Genomic DNA, 17332 nt, shown 5'->3' with positions numbered 1-17332 from the left:
GAATTGACAGCAGTGAGCGCTTTTATGTGGCTAACAGATGAGTTAGGAAGTTATGCTGGTCTAGGGGTAAGAATTTGCGCTGCTATCCCAAAGGCAGCAGATTCTAATCCATCAGCTGCTTCACAGGAGAAAGATGAGCAATCTCCTCCCATTCAGCCTGTGAAAACTGCTTGGCGGGTCAACTATGAGTTGATTCCAACTCACTGGCACACAGCAGCTGATGAACGGTCCATCAGTGATTGTAGGTCTGTTTGATTAGGCAAGTTGGAGCTTGTTAAAATTATCCCTAGGGAGAGTATGGAGAATGGGTAAACTATCCTATCAGTTAGGGAGTCTAGTAGGAGTGAGTTCGGGACAAGAGTCTTTGAATCACAAAGAGAACAAAAAGCAAAGTGAAGAAAGAGGGGGAAAGAATGTATACAAACAAACTTGCTAAGATTTTTTTTTTAAAAAAGGAAAATGAGATAACATTAAAATAAAAATGAGAAAAATATTTAAGGAATATAAATAGTAAAATATTGAGCTATATAGATATTCGTTTTATGGTCTACAATATTGTTAATAGAAGTTCTTTTCTCATTATGAAGAGTAGAACAAAATTAATACCGTTAAGTTAGAAAGGAGAGAAAATAGCTAGCTCTGCCTTTGTAGGTCAGTTAAGAAATGGAAATGGATGGGCGCGCGGGACGGGGTAAGGCCGGGTGCGCGGCGCGGCGCGGGAGCGCGCCAGCGGCGGCTGCTGGGGGGCGGGGAGCATCTGCCGAGGCGACGGTGGCGGCTTAGGCACCGCGACAGGCGGTGGCGGCTCCGGCTCCTCTTGGTGAAGCTCGGCGTGCGGCCAGCTCTCGAGTTGGGGACGGAACACTTGGCGTTGCAGGCCCCCCCCGGAAAGTTTGCAGCGAAGCTGCGATCTCCTGGCACGCGCGGCCCGGCATGAAGCGGCGCTAAGGAGCCGCTGCCGCCGCCGCGCCTCCTTGAGGAGCAGTCGCAGCAGCTTGGGCCACGCCGATGACTGCTGCAAACTGTGGCGCCCACGACGAGCTCGACTTGAAACTCGTCTTCGGTGAGGACGGGGCGCCGGCGCCGCCGCCTCCGGCCCCGCGGCCTGCAGATCTTGAGCCAGATGATTGTGCATCCATTTACATCTTTAATGTAGATCCACTTCCATCTACTTTAAACTCGCCACATTGCTTACCACATCATGGATTACCGTCTCATTCTTCTGTTTTGTCACCATCGTTTCAGCTCCAAAGTCACAAAAACTATGAAGGAATTTGTGAGATCCCTGAGTCTAAATACAGCCCATTAGGTGGTCCCAAGCCCTTTGACTGTCCAAGTATTCAAATTACATCCATCTCTCCCAACTGTCATCAAGAAATAGATGCTCCTGAAGATGACCTGCACATAAATGACCCAGAAAGGGAATTTTTGGAAAGGCCATCTAGAGATCATCTCTATCTTCCTCTTGAGCCATCCTACCGAGAGTCTTCCCTTAGTCCGGGTCCTGCCAGCAGCATCTCTTCTAGAAGCTGGTTTTCAGATGCATCTTCTTGTGAATCTCTTTCACACATTTACGATGATGTAGACTCAGAGTTGAACGAAGCCGCTGCTCGATTTACTCTTGGATCTCCTCTAACTTCTCCTGGGGGTTCTCCAGGAGGCTGCCCTGGAGAAGAGTCCTGGCAACGACAATATGGAGTAGGACACTCCTTGTCACCCAGGCAGTCTCCTTGCCACTCTCCTAGATCTAGTATCACTGATGAGAATTGGCTGAGCCCTAGGCCAGCCTCAGGACCCTCAAGGCCCACTTCCCCCTGTGGGAAGCGGCAGCACTCCAGTGCTGAGGTTTGTTACGCTGGCTCACTTTCACCCCATCACTCTCCAGTTCCTTCTGGTCACTCCCCCAGAGAAAGTGTAACAGAAGATACCTGGCTCAATGTTTCTTCTGCCCAGGGTGGATCAGGCCTTGGCCCTACGCTTGTTCCATTTCAGTACTGTGTAGAGACTGATATTCCTCTGAAAACAAGGAAGACTTCTGAAGATCAAGCTGCCATACTACCAGGAAAATTAGACCTTTGTTCAGATGACCAAGGAAATTTATCACCATCTCGGGAGACTTCAATAGATGATGGCCTTGGATCCCAGTATCCTTTAAAGAAAGATTCATCTGGTGACCAGTTTCTGTCAGTTCCTTCACCCTTTACTTGGAGCAAACTAAAGCCTGCCCATACCCCTATATTTCGCACATCCTCATTGCCTCCACTAGACTGGCCTTTACCAACTCATTTTGGACAATGTGAACTGAAAATAGAAGTGCAGCCTAAGACTCGTCATCAAGCCCATTATGAAACTGAAGGTAGCCGAGGGGCAGTAAAAGCATCTACAGGGGGACATCCTGTTGTGAAGCTCCTGGGCTACAGTGAAAAACCGATAAATCTACAGATGTTTATTGGGACAGCAGATGATTGATATTTGCGGCCGCATGCATTTTACCAGGTGCATCGAATCACTGGGAAGACTGTTGCAACAGCAAGCCAAGAGATAATAATTGCTAGCACAAAAGTCTTGGAAATTCCACTGCTTCCTGAAAACAATATGTCAGTCAGTACTGACTGTGCAGGTATTTTGAAACTTCGCAATTCAGATATAGAACTTCGAAAAGGAGAGACTGATATTGGCAGAAAGAATACAAAAGTATGACTTGTGTTTCGTGTACACATCCCACAGCCCAATGGAAAAGTGCTTTCTCTGCAGACAGCTTCTATACCTGTTGAATGCTCTCAGCGGTCTGCTCAAGAACTTCCTCATATTGAGAAGTACAGTATCAACAGTTGTTCTGCAAATGGAGGTCATGAAATGATTGTGACTGGATCTAATTTTCTTCCAGAATCTAAAATCATTTTTCTTGAAAAAGGACAAGATGGACGACCTCAGTGGGAGGTAGAAGGGAAAATAATCAGGGAAAAATGCCATGGGGCTCACATTGTCCTTGAAGTTCCTCCATATCATAACCCAACAGTTACAGCTGCAGTGCAGGTGCACTTTAATCTTTGCAATGGCAAGAGGAAAAAAAGCCAGTCCCAACGTTTTACTTACACACCAGTTTTGATGAAACAAGAACACAGAGAAGAGATTGACTTATCTTCAGTTCCATCTTTGCCGGTGCCTCGTCCTGCCCAGACCCAGAGGTCTTCATCAGATCCAGGGCACCCACATGATAGTGTTTTGCCAGCACAGAGAAGTTTGGTTTGTCCCGTCCAGCAAGCATATGCATCAGTGGTAACCTCCTCCCATCTGCCACAGTTGCAGTGTAGGGATTAGAGTGTTTGTAAAGAACAGCATATGATTCCTTCTCCAGTTGTGCACCAGGCTTTACAGGTCACACCTACACCTCCTGTGGGGTCTTCCTATCAGCCTATGCAAACTAATGTGTACAATAGACCAACTTGTCTTCCTATTAATGCTGCCTCTAGTCAAGAGTTTGATTCAGTTTTGTTCCAGCAGGATACAGCTGTTCCTAGTTTAATAAATCTTGACTGTCAACCACTGTCATCCATACCATTTCATTCTACAAATTCAGGCTCAACAGGACACCTCTTAGCACACACACCTCATTCTGTGCAGACCCCACCTCATCTACAGCCAATGGGGATATCATTGTTCAAATGTAGGACAAAGGTCTCTTTCTTCTCCAGTGGCTCACCAAGTCCCAGGGCAGCCATCCTCTCAGTTACAACGCATTACATATGGTTCTTCACATTCAGGGTCTGCTACAACAGTTTCCCCAGCAACTTCTCATCCCCTGGCCAGTTCACCACATTCTGGGCCACCGTCTCCTCAGCTACAGCCTATGCCTTACCAATCTCCTAGCTCAGGAACTGCCTCATCACCATCTCCAGCCCCCAGAATGCATTCTGGGCAGCATGCAACTCAAGCACAAAGTACAAGCCAGGGAGGTCTTTCTGCACCTTCAACCTTAATGTGTCACAATTTATGTGATACAACTTCATTTTCATCTGACGGGGCAACTGTGAGCATTAAACCTGAACCTGAAGAATGAGAACCCAACTTTGCAACTATTGGTCTACAGGACATCACTTTAGATTATGTGAATGAGATCATTGGGAGAGACATGTCCCAGATTTCTGTTTCCCAAGGAACAGGGGTGAACAGACAGACTTCTCTGCTGGGTCCTGAGACCCTTGATTCAGGAAGATCCGACGAGCTCTGACAGTTCTCACTGCAGCTTTGTGTGCATCTGTGTCTCTCCTCACACCTGCTGGACTTCAACTTCCAGGACTAACATCAAGTTCAGAACACCATCCATATACTGCTTTATGGTCATCTGAAGGCCTTCAGCAGTCCTCTGCCTCAGGCCTTGGGGTAGATTTTGTATAAGAATAAGGAACAGCATTGGCTGTTCGAGTCTTGAGGAGATGAACCTTTTGCTTTTCGTATTTAAATAGGATAATTTTATATGATGGGTGCTTTTGAGTGTGATTGCAGCAGACTCTCCATTTCTGAGATGGCTGCTTTTGCAGGTGACCTGGTTATTTAGCTAGGATTGGTTATTTGTATGCTTTATGGTCATTTGAAGGGCCTTTTAGCTTTGGTAATATTTTTTAAAATAAGAACTTTTGATAAAAATGTCCAGAGGCAAACAAAGGAAAAAAAATTATCCCATACCCATACCTATGCCTCAGAAACTCAGCATGTGCCCTGAAGCCTTTTATAGATTCATAGGAAGTAAAGCCAAACGTAGCTCATACCTCTTTATAAAAGTAAACTGTTAGATAGAATGAGAAGTGACCATTCCATCATTGAAGTGTTGGAATATAAAGACATTCCAGAGTGTAGCCTTTTTTGTAACTTTCTAGGTAACCTTGCAGTCTCTCCATACTGGCGCTGTATTGAAATGGCTTTTTCCCTTAGGTCTTTGGGTAACATGGCTGCACATAAGGGGACTTTGAAAGGTGGGTTCTTGCTTGGTAGCTTTCTTTTCTTGCCATCTTAGAAACAGGTGGGCTGTGCAGTACTGTTTGTGTCCTCTGGTCGCAGAATGTTTCCCAGGTTAGAACACCCTTTGTCTATTCTGTAGCCATTGAAGCCACAGCCTCACTATAGTTTAGGCAATTTTGCTGGTTCTAACTAATTTCTAGATGCCAGGGGACGTCAGGACTAAGCACAAATAACTCTGCTTCAGACCAGGAGCAGGGGAAAAAAACAACATAGGACTCCCAAGGGGAAGGTTTGAAGATTCACACTGGCAATGAAAGGCTTATTCCCCATTCTGTTTACAGCCTGAAATGACTTTGGCCTACGCTCACCTGTCTGCATGGCCTAGAAACCAGCTTTTTCTCAAAAAGGCTTTGAGGCAAACCTAAAAATGAGGTGAGATAATAGACCCAACCATCCACACCAAAGATGCCCTGGTGCTGCTGCTGGTAAGGCTGGCACCCCAAACGGGGGCCAGCGAAAAATGCCAGCCTGCTGTCTACCAAAGGAGGTACCCACGGTGGGTACCTTTTCCAAACCCTGCCTTTACCCCTGCCCCCTCCAAGGCCTAGGCTTCTTTTAAAGCCCCTGAAATTTGCAGCATGCTCTTAAATGAAATAGTGTACATTCAGTTATTCAGGAAACAACTTTATTGAGTGTTCACATGTGAGGCCGGCCATAAGGCTGGCTGCAGTCTTGGCACTATTAACTCAAGATTGTAGCCCTTTCTTGTCAGGGCTCTACACAGCCTGTGAGGCCTGGGCTGAAGGAGCCAGTCTGTCGCCCACCTTTAGTCAACCAGATGGAAGCTGTTGACCGAGGATGAGGCCATAAGGTCTTTCTTTTTCTTTTTGAAACCATGTTTTAAATTTATCTCTTGAAACTAGTTAGAGACAAAGGTCTTTCAGCAAATTACTTTCATCCCTCTTAGAGCTTTTGTTTTCCTTTTTTCTTTGAAAGTTATTATGTGTATCAAAGTGTGGATAGTGAGATTTGCTTTAGAGCCTGTTGTAGGAAGCCTGCAGCTGCCTTGGCCCAGATTAGGCGCAGGGGGCTGGCCTTTCTGATAAAGTTCTAGGAAGATGAACAGACTTGCCTCCTTCCTCCTGTCCCTGGCCTAGCTGCCTCACCTTCAAGGTTCTTGAAGACCTTTGGGGGTTGCTCTGCTACCCTCAAAAATAAAAGCCTTTATGATCCAGAGTTGCTATGCACCAAGTTTTGATGCCTTTTGAATACCTTGATGCCTCTAGCACTAGAAATGCTTTCCTATTTAAAATAAAAAGTCAACTTAAAAAAAAAAAGAAATGGAAATGGAATTAGCAGGGTAGAAATTGATTCTCATTGTAGAGTGGATTATATTTGGGGCTAGGGGGTGGGGTTTGGGGAGGTGGGGGGGGGGGGATTGTGTACCAATGAGGGAGTTTTTCTTTTGCTTTTCAAGGAGAGGAGCAAATGGGGGGGGAGGGGGGGTTTGTGCGGGGAGAAGGGTGCAACAATGAATGAATGGAATCCCAAAATCTCTGTAGATGTTCATTGAAATGAAAAATAAACAACCTAAATTAAAAAAAAAAAAAATTGATTCTCAGATAATCAGTAAGTATTGTTCTTAGGACTTTCTAGAGAATAAAAATCAATATAAAGGTATACTTTGTTATTTAAGATGAAAGGAATAAAAGAAAAAGGTTTTCCAAGACTGGTCTAATTACCAATATATTTTAACCCTTTAAAATTGCAATAAAAGTTTTTGGATGTTACTAGTTTTCTAACGCTTTGTTGATCTTTCTGTCACTCAGTTTTCCAAAATAACTATAAAGTAATGTAAAGTAACTATAAAGTTAACTATAAAGTAATGAATTGTGAACCTTTTTACATCATTATTTTCATATTTATTCAAATAATAGTGAACTAGAGATAATCCAAAATTTAAAATACCATGGAGCCTAAAAGGAAAAAGGAGTAGAAAAAATATCTACTTAGAAAACAGTATTCATTAAATTATTGTGTCTCAAAACCTTAGTTATCCTTTACTAGGTTTCATTTCCACTTGTAAAGATTAATCTGGGGGAGGAATGAAGAACTAGTGCATTGTTAACCAAGACGGCAATTCTCAAAGTAGGTAGTAAATAAATACTTTTACTATTTTTCCAATCTGAGGAATTATTATATAATAAATACAAGTGTTACAGGCAAGTCAGATGGGAAATGAAGACGATGGTGGTAGGTTTTTTGTACAATGCTTGCAATAGTAAATACATTAAAGAATTGAAAATCAACTTAGATAACAGAAGTACATTCTTTTATCTTTGATCTCTAAATATCATTCATAATCTTCTTACATAGAAATTAATGTTTCAAAGAGAAACATTCTGTTTTAAAAAGACAAGTTACAGCTATTTTTTGTTGTAGATGACGATTTAATTCAAGATTTCTTATGGATGGACTGCTGCTGTAAAATTGCAGACAAGGTAAATTTAGTAACATGATTAACTAGTTTTTTGTTACTGAGTCATCAGAACTTTACCAAGACCTTTTAAGAATGTTCTAATTCAGTTTAGAGAAAGAACTAGTCTGGATTATGCCTTCAAACTAGAATCCTTACATACTAACTTTTAAAATTAACATACACCAGAGATTCATTCTGTATTTGAGAAATGCAAAAGAAATTGTACCTCATTCATACTTGTTTCTATCTTTGCTATTATAAATTCTGTGGTCATGTGGCCTGATGTTGCTGATTAGATGTAAATGCCTTTTGACCTATATTTGTTTAATTGCAATACAGAAACTAAAAAAGTATTGAAAGAATCAACCTACCCTTAATATCAGTTGTCATCAGGTTTCAGAGAAAGAATATTCTGAGAATACTTGAACTAAGGCTATTTTACATAGTAAAGTTTAAGATTGTATTAAGGAGTTAAAACAAATCCCAGTAATCCTGAAAAATTCATTTAATAAGTTCTTTTTAATGACAATGTGGTCATACTAGAAAATTCAGTATGAGTTCACACCACACCATTCGGTGGCCACCTACAAAAGGAATGAACAGAAGGATGGCTTGTGATTAAATAATAAGTTATGTTGATACGAACATTTTTATCTCGACGTTGAGATGGCAAAGATAAAATTCAAGGTGATTTTAAAAAGTTGGAACATTTCAAACACAACTTAGAACAAAAACTCTCAATGTGTGCCTATCATTTGACCACAGCTCTCAGCTTTTGGCCGTTCTTCCAAGCATTCTTAATTTTGTCAGTAATTATTTACTGTTGTGTCTCTAAAATATATAGGCTCTTTTAAAACAATCACATGTCACTATTACTTAAAAAATGAATAATAATGCTTAAATTTCAAATACCCACTTTATGTGGAGTTTTAAAAACAAAACGGTCGTGGTTGAAGAGCATGTCAGGAATTAAAACTTTTGGACAGCAGGGGGCAGTGTTGGAAAATGACTAATTGGGAGTAGGACATTTTAACATTTTTTTTATAGTCCTGGAAACTTTTTACCCCCCCATTACTTCATTGTTGCACGTTTCTCCATTGTTGCCCCCCCCAGTTTGCTCTTCTTTTTGAAAAGTAAAATAAAAATTCACTCATTGCTATACAATTCCTCCTCCCAAATCCACTCCATTACATTTTAACACTATTTCAAGAGCCCATAACATGGAAGTTTACCTGGAAAACTTAGAATCATCTTAGTGGAAATAAATTATTGATATAGATAAATTATTTCTATAGAGACTCTAATGTAAAATAAAACTTATTACTTATTATTATTTATAATTGTCAGACTCAGAATATCCTAATCAATAATACCAAACAAGACATGTATTTTTAAAATGCATTTAAAATATACTACTCCAATTTCGGATTAGAGGATTTTTAAAGAAGATTAAATGGTTCTAAACCTCAAAAAGTTTCTAAACCACAATAGGTTTAGAAATAAATATGTGTTTGTATACACCAAGCAAAAAAGATGATCTCTGTGGATGGATGGATAAATAGATAGATATAGATATGCACCCATACACCCACATATATGCACATACATATGCATATCATATATATATACATAGAAGGAGAAAGGTGGGATATATATACATAGGGAGAAAGATGAGCAATATATATGTATGTGTTGTTATTATGTACCTTCAAGTCACCTGCGACTCATAGTGACCCTATGTATAACAGCTCTGAAGTCTGACCTACTCTGAGCCAGTCTCACTGACTCTGCATACCCCATTTCACCAGTTACTGTATCAATCCATCTCATCCAGGGCCGTCTTCTCCTGCCCTGTTCCTCCACCCTCCCAAAGATGATGTCCTTCTCCAAGGACTGGTCCCTCCTGGCCATGTATATACATATGTACACAAACATGTATATCATAAAGTTAAAATGCTGTTAGGGACCTCTCCAAAGGACTGAAGAGCAGTAGTGTCACTGTGGAGACTAAAGTGTGCCCAATACAGACCATGGTCTTTGCAATCACTTGCTATGCATCAGAGAGCTGAACAGTGATCAGAGAAGACAGAAGGAGAATTGATGCCTTTGAGCTGTGGTGTTGAAGAAGAACATTGAATATACCATGCACTGCTAAGAAAGCAAACAGGTTCATCATCCTAGAGAGGGTTAAACTTGTCTGCTCCTTGGGGGCAAGGATTCTGAAACTTCATCTAACATACTTTGGACATGTTGCAAGGAAGGGCCAGTCCTTAGAGACATCATGCTTGGGAGAGTGGAGGGAAAGCACAGAAGAGGAAGACCCTCTATGAGGTGGATTGATTTAGTGACAGGTAATTGGGGTAGGTGTGTCGGAAACAGTGAGGTTGGCACAGGATAGAGCAGGGTTTAAGGCTGTTGTACATAGAGTTGCTAAGAGTCGCAGGCAACTTGACAGCACATAACAACAACAACATAAAGAATGTATGGTTTCTCATTTCACTATTCCAACTTCTACGTAGTTTTGAAATTTAAGTTAGGAAACAAAATTAGTGTTAAGAAGTAGTGGCAATAATAAGATTTAAGAGTTCATCTAGTTACAGTTTTATTATCAGTTGTCAAGAACTCACATAAATCGCAAGAAATAAAAAAAGCAGTCAAATGGGTGACTATAATAAAAAATAAATTACTAAGTGATTTTTTTGGTTCCTCAGAAATTTTAAAAGTTAACTATTTTAATTTAGTTTTAGTTACTAACAAAATAATTTATTCTTTTTTCTTTATAGTATCTTTTGGCTATGACCTTTGTTTATTTCAAGAGAGCTAAATTGACTATAAGTGAGCACACCAGGATTAATTTTTTTGTTGCTCTGTAAGTATACTTTCTACTAAGTGATTTTTTATGGTAGTTATTGATAATGCATATGTTATATCTTTTAGAAAACAGACCCATTGAAAACTTTATGTAATCTTCATATAGGTCTTTATATATAAAAAATTGATACTTTCTTACTTTAATAAGATACTTTATATATTCTTTTTAATAACCTTACTGTATTATATCCCTAATATTTATTATCCAATATTCATTCCATTGTGCTTGATAAAATTTTTTATAATTTTTATGCAAATTGACCCAGATTCATCTCTTTTATACTTAGATGTTGCATAAAAGATGGCATAATCTCTAAAATTTCCAGTTATTGCATAGTAAAAATCATCACCATCTTACACTGTTATAACAACCCATTCAGATCCATATAAATAAACATGTCTAATTGATAAAAAAATCATCACCATCATTGTCCTTTTAATGCAAAATGTTCAATGTAAACACCTTGTGGAAAATCCTGTCTACTTACTGTCTGTGAATTTATGTGTATGACATATGGCGTTCCCATTAGTATTCTCTATCAGTAGTAAACACACTGGACAATGCCAAAGGAATGTAAGTTATAGGAATATATAGAAGTGGTCTAGTGGGAAGAAGCTTCCCTGCAATCTTGAAGATGGACAGTTCAAATCCATCAGCTGCTCTATGGGAGAAGGATGGGCACTCTCCTCCTATGCATTTAACTGCCTCAGAAAACCCACTGGAGGGTCAGCTATGGGTCAGTTCTGACTCAGTGGTATACAATGAAAACATATATAAACTTCATATAGTTTATAGGAATATAGTTTTCTAATTCTGACACTGTATTAAGTAGTTCATATTAGATTTATGGTTTGTTAAATGGTTTTAATGCCATGGTTTTCTAATCAGTGGTTAAGAATCCTGCTAGAATAATGTAATTTAAGAATATGTTTCTATATGAATATAATGTCTGATTTGTTGGTAATTATTTTATTATAGTTTTAAATATTTAACTAGGGATCTACATTAAAAACCTATTTAAATTTAGTATCACAATAGGTGCCAGTCCTAAAGAACAATTTTTTTTGCTGAGATATATTTACTTCAGAATCAAAGAATTATTAAGTAGAATTGGAAGAAATTGATTTTTTCATTTGTTCAAATGATACATTTCTCAGTGAATATGGAAAAGCTAACTCAATATACTCACTTCTTCCAACAGATGCTCTGCTGGAGAAGGAGGGGGCAATCTCCTCCTGTACCAGTCAGATCTGATTTGACGGTACACGTAAAAATAATACAATAAAAATTAAAAAAATACTTCTTTCTTATTAACTTGCTTAGGTTACAAAGACCAGGTCTCTAGGTACATACTTTTAAAAAACAAGTATTTCTGCGGCCTCACAACCATGATCTCCCTTTCAAAGACGACAGTTAGTTTCATGTGTAGCTGTCCAGAATTGCTTTCTGTAGGTGAACTTCTCTGTATGGAAGAGAGAAATAGAAAGAAAAAGTAATTCTTTGTGTACCCCTGACTCATTTTAAAAGAATGTTGTCAGAACCAGAGAAGCTATGAGAAAACATTCCAGCCAGAGCCTCCTCCCTTTCAAAATATCTCTAGATGGTATTTTGTGCTTTCTATAAAAGAGTTGTTGTATTTTTCTTTGACAGCCTTCTTTTTTGCTTTTGGAAGCAGGAGTGGCATCCACTTCCTAAGCAACAAGCCTCCAGAAAACTCTATGACTTTGATAAATGTTGATAGTTATAGAAAGGCGCCAGGCCTTTTGTTCTGAGGGTCGCTATGAGCTGTGCTTGACTTGAAGACAATCAACACCACAACAACTTTTGCTTACAATGTGGCTTTGAGTTTCACTTTTATTAATATGTATAGATGTTGTTAATTTAATTTTAACAGTTGAATAATATTTTATTGTTGGTTATATATTTTACATTTTCCCCTTGCTGTCATATCATGTACTTTATGTTTGTTCTCCTTTTCCTCCTATTTCTTTTCTCATCCTCAATTTTATCTTCCCTTTGCCTGAAGTTTTTAATTTTCTTTTTGCCACATTTTCTCTCCTGTACTTGTTTAGAAATTATGCAGTCGATTGTATTTTCAATCATTTCATTTGGTTAAGGGTCTCAGCCAGACACAGTGACTGTAGCAGTGGACTCAAATATGTCAGACATGATGAGGATAGCACAGGATAGGACAGAATTCAAATCTGTTGTTCATAGGATCTCTGTGTGTCATACTCAATTTGATGGCACCCAATAAAAATAACATATTATATTAGCTATCTTCTTCATTGTTTTTATCACAAAAACCATTTGTATTTTAGTGCTGATCACCATTTCCCATTTAAAAATCTCTTATCCAGCAATTTTTGTCATTTCAGTTGATATCCTCCAACAAATTAGACAATGTTGTTTATATATTTAATATTTATTTAAATTTGCTCACATATCTATTATCTATGCTTCCCATTCCTCCTTTATTATTTTTTGTGTGTGTACCATCAAATCGGATCTGACTGGTACAGGCGGAGATTGCCCCTTCTTCTCCAGCAGAGCATCTGGTGGATTCGAACCACGCAGCTCTGGGATTGCAGTGCAGCTTCTTGCCACTAAGCCACCAGCACTCCCCTCCCATTCCTTCTTGCATCTGAAGCATTTCACTTAAAACTGTACAAAAAGTAGAGTTCCCAGACCTACTTCTTTCCCTGCAATGTGCAGCTCTGTTAATATCCTACATTTGTGTTGGTGTGGTGTTGGCTGCCTGCTGCAAGGTTGGCACTTCAAATCCAGCAGCTCCTCCATGGGAGAGAGAGGGGCAGTCTCCTCCTGTAAATATTCACTATCTCTGGGACCTATGGAGGGGGGCTATGAGTCAGATGTCTGTGAGTTGGATTAAGCTTGACAGCAATGGATTTTGCATTCATGTGATGCTCTTGTTAAAACTGATGAACCAGTATTGATATACTATTATTAAAATATGTGGTTTACATCAGGGCCTATTCTTTATGTTTTATAGGATTTCAAAGGATGCATAGTGTCATTGTGACCACCCTTACAGTGTCATACAAAATAATTTCACTGTTCTAAAAATGCCCTGTCATCCTTTCTTCCCATCCTCTGAACCTCGAATGACTGATTATGTTACTATCTCTACAGTTTTTCTGTTTGCTATTAAAACCTCTTTTTTTTTGATGTTTGGAATTTCTACTTTTTGTTACTAAAGCACTTGTTTCTTTTTTATATCATCAGTTTGATATTTAAAGGGTTTCATGGATTGAAGATTAGTCTTTAAATATTTCTTGGAGAAATGTTAAATACAGTCTCATCAACTATTTATCTTTTTTCATGAAATTCTGCTTAAACATGTCATATCTTATTATCTCTTTTTTTTAAAAAATGTATTTAGATTTAGTAAAAGTTTATAAAACATTTTGATTTTCCATTTACTCATGCATATGTATTATGTTCTATAACTTTGCCAAGCTGCCTTCCATAGTGATTAATCACCCCTGATTATCCAGAGGTGGTGTAATATCTAGTTTATTCTCTGTTGATTGTGCCAGTTTATGTTCCCACCAGCCTCTTTCCATACCCTCTCCAGCATTTGCTTTCTGGTCAAACATTGCCATTGTTGCCAGGGGTGAGGTAATATCTCATTATTTTTAATCATCTCTCTCTAATGCCTAATTAGGGCTCTGGTGACCTAGTGTAAGGAACTATTCTGCCAACCCGGAGATATGTGGTTTGAATCCTCCAGCTCCTCTGCAGGATCAGTATGGGCAGTCACCTCCAGTTTGAAAGTCCTCTGGAAGGTCAGCCATGACTCAGTTCTATCTTGACAGTACGTAACAACCACCACAACAATAGCTAATTATCTTGAGCATTTCTTCATGTATTTGTTGGTCTCCTGAATGATGTAGGTGAAGTGTCTTTTTCAGGGAGCTCTGGTGGCTTAGTGGTAAAGAGTTGTACTCCCAACCAAAAGGCAGGTGGTTCAGACTCACCAGCCATCCCACAGGAGAAAGATGAGCAGTCTCTTCACTTGCGATTAACTCCTTTTGTAATTGAGTTGTTTGGGTTACTTTTGTTGAGTCGTTGGCATTTTCTGTACATTTTAGAGCGGAGTCCCTTGTCAGATGTGCCATTGCCAAATATTTTTCTTCTATCTGTCAATTCTTTTTGTACTCTTTTGAACAAATCTTTTAATGCACATAAAGTTTTATTGAATTGTTAGGAAGTCCTAATCATCTAGTTTATTCTTTGTTGATTGTGTGTTTTCATTCACAGTGATAGTCTAAGGTTTGGCCACCTTTTTCTTTTATAACCTTTATAGTTTTAGGGTCCACAGGCAGGTCCTTGATCCATTTTGCTTTAGTCCTTTTCATTTTTCTGCAAACAGATACCTTGTTTTTCCAGTACCATTTATTAATGAGTCTATCTTCCCCCACTTAATTTATTTAAATTCTCTGTCAAAGAATAGTTATACAGGGATGATTTTATTACTAAGTTCTCAATTCTGTACTCTTGGTCCCAGCACCTGTCACTGGGCCAGTAACAAGCAAAGTGATTGTTGTGTCTGTGGAGTAGGTTTTAAAATCAGAGAGTAGAAAACTTCCTACTTTATTTTCCTTCTTCAGTATCTTTTTGCTTATCCAGTGTCTCTTTCCTTTCATGTAAATTTGGTCATTGCTTTTTCCATCTCTTTGAAAAATGGTGATGAGATCTGGATGAGAATCCAGGTGATGAGGTCTGGAGCTACATTGCATTTGTTGATGCTTTTGGTAGTATTGCCAAGTCCACAAAGCTAAGTCTTCCGATACATGAGCATAGTATGTTTTCTTATTTATGTATGTCTCTGGGTTTCTTGTAGTAGTAGTGTTTTGTAGTTTTCTTTGTATAGGTCTTTTACATTTATGGTTAGGTTTATTCCTAAGTATTTCATCTTTCGGATAACTATTTTAGAGGTATTGCTTTCCTAACTTCCTTTTCAGAGAACTTTTTGTTACTGAAGAATCTCACTATTTTCTGTATGTTGACCTGCCATTTATATCCAACAACACATTTTGTACTGAATCTTTGAGTGTGTGTGTGTATATATATATAATCATATTGTTGTTGTTAATGTTGTTATTAAGTGCCATTGAATCAACTAAGACTTATAGCAACCCTATAAACAGTAGACCTACCTGGACCCTGGCCTGTACTGTGCCATTCTCACTATCCCGGCTATACTCGAGCCCATTACTCAAGCCACTGTCCATGTCATTGAGAGTTTTCCTTTCTTTCCCTGATTCTCCACTTTTCAGAGCATGATGTTCTTTTCCAAGAACTGACCCCCTCCTCTAACAATGTGCCCATAGTATGTGAGATGAACTTTCACCATCTTTGCCTCCAAGGAGCATCCTGGTTGCACTTTCTCAAAGACACATTTGTTCTCTTGATAGCCCATGGAATATTCAGTATTCTTCTCCAGCACTGCAGATTTCCCCAGTGGAACACGTCTTTTGATGTTTTGACTGTTGGTACCCAGGGTGTTGATTGTGTAACCAAGTAAGAGGAAATAGTTGACAATTTCTATCTTTTTGCCATCTATCATGGTGTTGCCTATTGGCCCAGTGGTGAGGATTTTTGTTTTCTTGACGTTGACATGCAATCCATATTGAAGGCTGCTGTTGTTGTTGTTGTCATTATGTGCTGTCAAGTCACCTGCGACCCTATGTACAACAGCCCTAAACCTTACTCTATCCCTTGCCAATCTTATTGTCTTTGATAAACCTACTCCCATTATCCCAGTCATTGAATCAATCCACCTCATAGAGGGTCTTCCTCTCCTGCGCTGTCCCTCCACTTTCCCAAGCATGACATCTCTCTCCAAGGACTGATCCCGCCTTGCAACATATCCAAATTATGTCAGAGGAAGCTTCAGAATCCTTGCCTCCAAGGAGCAGCCCAGATTTACCCTCTCCAGGACGAATTTGTTTGTTCTCCTAGCATCCATGGTATATTCAATACTCTTCTCCAACACCACAGTTCAAAGGTATCAACTCTCCTTCTATCATACCTAGTCATTGTCCAGCTCTTTGAAGCATAGCAAGTGATTGCACCTTAATCTCCAGACTGACACTGTTGCTCCTCAGTACCTTGGAGAAGTCTCTGGCAGCATACTTTCCCAATGAAATTCATCTTTTAATTTTCTGGCTGCTGGTACCAAGAGTGTTGATTGTAGAGCCAAGCAAACTGAAGCTGTTAACAATCTGAGTCTCTTCACCATCTATCATGCTGCCAATCAACCCAGTGGTGAGAATCTTTGTTTTCTTGATGTGGTGCTTCAATCCATAATAAAGGCTGCAGTCCTTGATCTTCTGCAGCAAGCGCTTAAGGTCCTCCTCACTTTTAAGCAGAGCTGTGTCATCTGTATAACACAGACTATTGATGAGTCTACCACCAATCCTGATGCCACACTTCTCATAGAGCCCAGACTCCTGGATAATCTGTTCCGCATACAGAGTGAACAGATATGGAGATAGGACACATCCTTGACACTGTAGTCTTTGATTTTCTACAGCAAGCATTTCAAGTCTTCCTTGCTTTTAGCAAGCAAGGTTGTGTCATCTGCATAATGCGGGGTGTTGAGTCTTTCTCCAAACCTGTTGCCACAATCTTCTTAAAGTCTAGTTTTACTCTTTTTTTTTGTAAATAAAAATGTCTTTAAGATGTCAGGGTTGAGAGTTGATAGTACAAACATGTATATAACTGTACTTTATTTTTACAATGACTTTCGCACTCCCTTTTTGTAGTTATATCAGTCTTCCAGAGCATCACCTGCCCTGTCTCCTGTGGTCTCATTTTTTTTGTATGATTTTTTTTTGTTCCTGGGTCTCTTTTTTTTATTTATTATTAATTTCAATGAAAATTTACAGAGACTTTAGTTCTCCATTCATTCATTGTTGCACTTTTCTCCCCTCCCAACCCTTCCCCCTAGTACACTACCCTCTTGGAAAAGTAAAAGAAAAATTCTTTCATTG

The 17332-nt window shown here is 39.3% G+C and overlaps 1 protein-coding gene and 1 pseudogene across 2 annotated transcripts in view; both read left to right on the top strand.

Moving 5' to 3' along the window:
• The window catches only part of SPDYA (speedy/RINGO cell cycle regulator family member A), a 54475-nt gene that overhangs the window by 1703 nt on the left and 35440 nt on the right, over positions 1-17332 (top strand). For both annotated transcript variants that reach the window (XM_006880568.1, XM_006880569.1), the window contains exons 2-3: positions 7402-7460; positions 10222-10307. In XM_006880568.1, the coding sequence (XP_006880630.1) occupies positions 7402-7460; positions 10222-10307 (145 nt within the window). The remainder of the gene's footprint in view (positions 1-7401; positions 7461-10221; positions 10308-17332) is intronic.
• Positions 1009-4231, top strand: LOC102843725 (annotated as a pseudogene).

The sequence above is a fragment of the Elephantulus edwardii genome, unplaced genomic scaffold (genome assembly GCF_000299155.1).
Source record: "Elephantulus edwardii isolate Elephantulus edwardi_28Jun2011 unplaced genomic scaffold, EleEdw1.0 scaffold00009, whole genome shotgun sequence".
NCBI lineage: Eukaryota > Metazoa > Chordata > Mammalia > Macroscelidea > Macroscelididae > Elephantulus > Elephantulus edwardii.
The sequence above is the reverse complement of the archived record's forward strand: the minus strand, read 5'-3'. Positions and strand labels throughout refer to the sequence as shown.